The sequence below is a fragment of the Triticum dicoccoides genome, chromosome 6B (genome assembly GCF_002162155.2).
Source record: "Triticum dicoccoides isolate Atlit2015 ecotype Zavitan chromosome 6B, WEW_v2.0, whole genome shotgun sequence".
Classification (NCBI taxonomy): Eukaryota; Viridiplantae; Streptophyta; class Magnoliopsida; order Poales; family Poaceae; genus Triticum; species Triticum dicoccoides.
Genome location: NC_041391.1, coordinates 716,907,682 through 716,913,894, shown reverse-complemented (window position 1 = coordinate 716,913,894; position 6,213 = coordinate 716,907,682). Strand labels below are relative to the sequence as shown.

Here is a 6,213-nt window from a genome sequence, read left to right as displayed (position 1 = left end):
TGACCATCACCCTACAGGATCAATCTTTTAGTTAAGCTCATTTGTGGATTAGAAATATTGAGAACACCTCTAACTTATCCTCGAAAACTAAGTTAGTAATATTGAGGACACCTCTAACTTCCTCCTGTTTAACATAACGATTCGCTCGCGAATCAAGCGGTTGGTGTGGACCTAACCAAGCGGCTGCGCGGTGACCGACGCCTAGTACTGCCCAAAAAATAGAAGACTGATGAAACCGTAAAGAAAAACACGGGAAAAAAACGAAAAAAGCAGAAAAAAAACAATGGAAAACCACAGGAGAAAGAGAAAAACCATATCGAAAACCAGAGGAAAAACCATATCTAAAAACGCGGGAAAAAGAAAAAACAAACTCAAAACCGAATCTACAGCAACCGAGCGCATAGACGACTGTCAAGCGAGAGCGCACTAATGGGCCGGCCCAATTTGCGCGGGCGCTGCGGGGCGTGGCGAAAATAATCGGGCTTTCTTCTGCCCAACGGGCCTTGGCCCAACGGGCGCTAGGTTTATAAACGACGGGAGGCTTCGTCTTCCGCCTCCTCCTCGTTCCTCCTTGCAGCCAGCGCTAGGGTTCCCACTCCTTGCTCAGAGCCGCCGACACGCTCCCCGCTCCACCCTCCAGAGCCCTCTAGAGCCGCCTCCGGTGCTCGCCTGCGCCGCATTTGCTCCTCGTATCCTCTCGCGCCTACCCTGCTTGCTCTGACGTTGCGCTGGAAATCGAAATCGAGGCCGGCGACGGGGGCCGCGCTGGTCCGGCGCGCGGCGGCTATGGAGGTGGCGGAGCAGGCCGACGCGGCGGGGCCGTAGACGCGGGGGCTGCCGACGAAGAAGGCCTCGGTGCACGCCGGCGCCGACGCCGACGCCGCGTCAGACGGGTTCCTCTCCGCTTCCGGAGGTGCGACGCTGGTGAGGGACCGTGCTCGTGCTCGCTCGTCGGGGAGACTGGTGCCACCTCAAACACCTGAGCCGCTAGGTAACAACCGCACATCGATGCTTTTGTTTTCCAAGCTTTCAACACCTGAGACACCTGAGTCAATCTGTTAGTATGTTGTCACTATCCCCAAATTACCCCTTATAATCCCTATTACTGTGAGGCTCTCGCACCATTATGTTTATGTATGTCATGTTGTCTTATTTTGAACCATCTCAAACCATTATGTAATGTTGCCATAGTTGATATTATGTTCAATTGTTGTAAAAAATGCGGACAAAATGTAGTGAAATGCTGTCAAAATGTTGCTATATTGTTGTTGAATGATGCAGAGTGACATGATGTTGAGTTAGTCTGTTTTCATGCCAATTTGCTGCTAAAATGTGGCCGCAGTAGCTGCTGTTTTCTTGCTGAAATATAAGCTTGCATTTGAAGAGTTAAGGGCATACATGTCTTTTTTTTTAATGATGTTAGCCCCAGTTAGTCATTAGGGGTATTTCGGCTATTGTCTTAACCGATAAGGATGTACATTTCATTGTGATCTTAATCTGCAGGTCTTTATACATTTCATTGTCATCTTAATCTGCTGGTCTTTATACATTCTTAATCTGCTTGTCTTTATACATTTCATCGTGATCTTAATCTGCTGATCTTTATACATTTCATTGTGATATTAATCTGCTGGTCTTTATACATTTCATTGTGATCTTAATCTGCAGGTCCTCATCTCCACCAGCAATTTCCACCCAGCCGCACAAGCATCACAGTCTCAATTCGATGGATTGCAAGATCGACATCCGTAGCTCTACTGACTCCAGCAGCCAACAATGGTCAGATGATTGCTAGCTATGCACTGGCAGCAGCGTTGAAGCGACAAGGAAACCCGCATGAAAGCTTCTTAACCAGGGTAACTTAATACTACGTGTCTTGGATTATTGCTCCATCTGCCTAATTTCTCTTTCTCCATATCACGTCCTGCTGCTTGCTACTTACGGCTGTGATATTGTTCAGTTGCAGATATTGCAGGCAGTGGAGTTTAAGTCTTTATTGGGAGTAGGGTTTACTTCTTCTGTCATCAACCCGAGGGGGCCTGCCTTAAGATGGTAAGTCTCCATCTTGGTTGCAAGTACATTTTCCCCTCTTGTCAGTTTTCCCCCATTATGATGGAAGAAAATTTCCATAGGCAACCATTTCATCAATATTTCCCAAAATCTGTCCTGCAATTGTAGTAGTATTTAAGCTGCTTCATGCAGTACCATGGACAGGTCTTCAGCATCGGGTCGTATTACAGTTTGTCCTGTCCTTCACCCTCTATTTTTGACCATTGCAAATTGCTATTTGTAGTTATCTCCTGATTTTAAAACCAAGTTATTAGTCATGATGCATCACTACCATATTTTGATATTTTCTGCAAGCAGTAACAGATTTATGAAAGCAAGCCAAAACTGCTAAGGGTCATCATGTACCTGGTCATCCAAAATCACTGAGAGAGGTCTTTTCTGTTATCTGAAAATATGTATGAGAGAGAGAGAGAGGGAGTTGTATCTTTTCCGCTACCTGAAAATATGACTATTTGTTCTGTCTCAAACAAAAACTTTAATCTGCATTACACACATTGCTGCATTTGTCTCATTATTCTCCTCTCTGTTCATCAGGATGCCATGAAAAACCGTGCCAGAGCTTTTGCAGAGGGCATCGTGGTAATGGTATGCCCGGTCCTCCTTGCCATAACATTTCAGAAGGTTGACCTCAAGACCAAGGCACACAGATTCGTTTGGGGCATATGCCCAATCGCAGCAATCACACTGGAGTCGTGTCTATTCCCGTTCCTGTTTCTCTTGGCATCAAAGAACCTGGACTTGGTCGTTCTGTTCCCAAGACTTTCAAGGTGGCTATTTGGTACCTCAAAGCTTCTGATCCATCTCTGTGCACTGCTCCAGATGTTCCTCGCCTTCGGCTTTCTATTTCTAATCAACAGGAAGAATCTGTGGTATCTCATATACTTGATTCCATTCATGGCTCTCACCGTGTGGCGATGCTACTGGACAGTGCAAAACGATGCGATTACCGATGGCACTCTGTACCAAGAGTGTGAGGGTGTACTCGAAAGATCCTTGGACTTCTCGTCTGTTGTCACCGCTATCCTGTTCCTGGGTTTGGAAGGCTTGGCTTTGGAGGGGCATAGCAACGGCGCCAAGGGACTGGAGCACCTGCTTGCTGCCGCACTTGGTTCTAGCTTTCGGCGGCGTCTTCATCATGCTCCTGGGGACAGTCCCTATTCTGATTGCTGACAGTGGTTATGAGAGGTACTGGCTGCACCGCTTCGTTGAGAAACTGAACGTCTTGCTGGGTATGGGCATTGTTCTGACCGTATCGTTGATCACAGTCGCAGCTCTGAACTGGCTGGCGTTGCTTGCGTTCATACCACTGCTGGTTTCAGTCATGGCGGGTGTATTTGTGATTCTGAACGACGATGGCTCCGGCTACCTGCCGCTTTTTGTACTGGAACAGGTTAAACCAGCGTCCATGGAGCTGACCAAGGTCACATTTACGGGCTTCTTGGCTGTCTCGGTGCCAAGCTTTGGTAGCAAGTCTCTCAGCAGCTACAGCCACGCGTTCATTCTCCTCACCGCCGCAGCTGTCATCACCGGCATCTTCTGGAGGCTCTTGACTCACATCACGCCATCAACGATTGGCATGCACAAGGCCGTGAAGAGGACTGTCAATGTTGCTTCTGTTGGTGCCCATGTCTGCATCGCCGCCGCTGTTATCCCCTTCACCGTGATGGCCTTCCATGCACTGAAGTAATTGTAACTGCTGCTGCCTGTTATCCTGTTCATGATGCTGGTCTTCACAACGCACTGAAGTAATTGTAACCGCTGCTGCCTGTTATCCTGTTTATGATGCTGGTCTTCACAACGCACTGAAGTAACTGTAACCGCTGCTGCCTGTTATCCTGTTCATGATGCTGGTCTTCACAACGCACTGAAGTAACTGTAACTGCTGCTGCCTGTTATCCTGTTCATGATGCTGGTCTTCACAACGCACTGAAGTAACTGTAACTGCTGCTGCCTGTTATCCTGTTCATGATGCTGGTCTTCACAACGCACTGAAGTAACTGTAACTGCTGCTGCCTGTTATCCTGTTCATGATGCTGGTCTTCACAACGCACTGAAGTAACTGTAACTGCTGCTGCCTGTTATCCTGTTCATGATGCTGGTCTTCACAACGCACTGAAGTAACTGTAACTGCTGCTGCCTGTTATCCTGTTCATGATGCTGGTCTTCACAACGCACTGAAGTAATTGTAACTGCTGCTGCCTGTTATCCTGTTCATGATGCTGGTCTTCAACGCTCTGAAGTAATTGTAATCGCTGTTCACGGTGGTGGCCTTGAACGCTCTGAAGTAATTGTAATCGCAGCTGCTGCTTGTTATCTTGTACTCAGATTTTCTCTAACTTTGTGTTGTAATTTGGTCATGACTTGTATTCGATCGTAGTGCATTCTCCCTTAACCAGCATAATGAGTTGCATTGGCTGTATTTCAAGTCGGAGTAACTTTTACCATACACGTCCACTGCCTTTCACCATAACCCTCTGTTGTTGGCAAAGCCCCACGCGCAGCGTAGCGTGTCCTGCGAGATCGCAGAAGTTATTCTACTTCCGCTAGCGAAAAGACGGCATAAGAATTCAGTTAAAATGCCAACTATTTGTACGTTCGATCAAAAATAGAAGAAACTGTTAATCAGCTATACAATATTAAATAAATATTATGTTACAAAGAATAAACTATCGAATACTACTGGATATATTCATATTTAGTTTGCATGAACAGTAACTCGAAAAAAATAGTAAAAAAATAAAAAAAAGTCTGATTTTTTTTTTGTGATGAACATTGATGGATGTTCTAAGTGTGTGCAAAATTTTAGATTGAAATGACATTCGTGTAAGTCTGGGCAAAAATAACAAAAATCGATGCTCCAAAATGCTTCCAACAATAGTCTTTTTGGACCATCGATTTCATTTTTTCGCCCACAACTCCACGAATGTCATTTCGACTTGAAATTTTGCACGCAGCTAGAAAATTTCTCAATGTTCATCACAAAAATATTTCAGATTTTTTCGATTTTACTGTTTATGCGGGAGCATCTGAGCTCGGGATCAAATACTCCATGTCCCTTTTCGACTCAGTTTATACGTCACTATTCGGGAAAGGAGTGAGTATATCGCCTATTGCGAGTCAGTTTTACCGCTCGTCTATAGGCATTCCCCCGAGGGCGCAGCCCACCAACTATTTTTCTCTGGTTTCCCGTATAGTACTTCCTCCATCTCAATAGGAGTATATAAGATGATTTTGACACTATTATAGTGTTAAAAATGATCTTACATTTTGGGACGGAGGGAATGGTACACTATCAGTCTGTCTTAGAACACCGGTTACAGCGCTGGTTTTGGTTAGAACACCAATGTTCCCTACTGCTATGGTGGCAGTTTGCGCCTGGTTTTCTTCTTTCTTTTTAAATTACGAAACCTTTTTCTTTTTAAATTACGTGGATAATTTTTGTCTTGTATAAACATTTTATTAAAAAGTCACGAAACATATTTTTGAATTGCTTACATCTTTATATAAATGACACAAATATTTTTTTGAATGGAACTATTTTATTAAATTATTTGACCATTTTTTACATTGCATTAATATTCTCTTAAATGTCATGAACTTTATTTTAGTGGTACGATCATTTTCTAAAAATCACACAAAAAAATTCTACATATTTTCTAATGCGTGATAAACACTTCTAAAAATTTAATTTATCAAATATACGTATTTATAATGCTTTAAATATAAATAATATTTGTTTGCGAAATGAAATTTAAATAAAACTTATTAAATTTATAAAATAAAGAACAAATGAATGAAAGGAAAACCAAACGGAACAAACCAGAGCTACTTAAGAAACTTGGAGGCCCCCGAGGCGAACGGTCCTTTTTTCTCACAACAGGTGAGATATAGGTGCTCCCAATGCTCCATGCTACTCGCAGTGGGCGATGTATAGACTCTCCTCTGCGAGATGCCCACTTACACTGCAACAGGTTGATCGATTTTAGTCGGCTAATCTAGGCGAGTGTTCTTCGAAGAGATAATTGCACAACTTAATTAATCTTGCAAAAGTTTTTTCTCTTCTCGTAGAAGAAAGAAAGACGGTCTAGCCGCCGCAAGGCGACAAGCTATCCGACAACTCCCTCCGCTGATGACCTCTTGGTT

General features: G+C 44.1%; 1 protein-coding gene across 1 annotated transcript; it reads left to right on the top strand.

Annotated features, from left to right (window-relative positions):
• Nucleotides 1-576: 576 nt before the first annotated feature.
• LOC119325567 lies at nucleotides 577-4,471 on the top strand. The gene is made up of 4 exons (XM_037599298.1): nucleotides 577-991; nucleotides 1,669-1,856; nucleotides 1,961-2,052; nucleotides 2,605-4,471. Exon 4 carries the CDS (start codon nucleotides 3,008-3,010, stop codon nucleotides 3,755-3,757), a length of 750 nt encoding a protein of 249 aa, XP_037455195.1. The 5' UTR covers nucleotides 577-991; nucleotides 1,669-1,856; nucleotides 1,961-2,052; nucleotides 2,605-3,007; the 3' UTR covers nucleotides 3,758-4,471.
• Nucleotides 4,472-6,213: the final 1,742 nt, after the last annotated feature.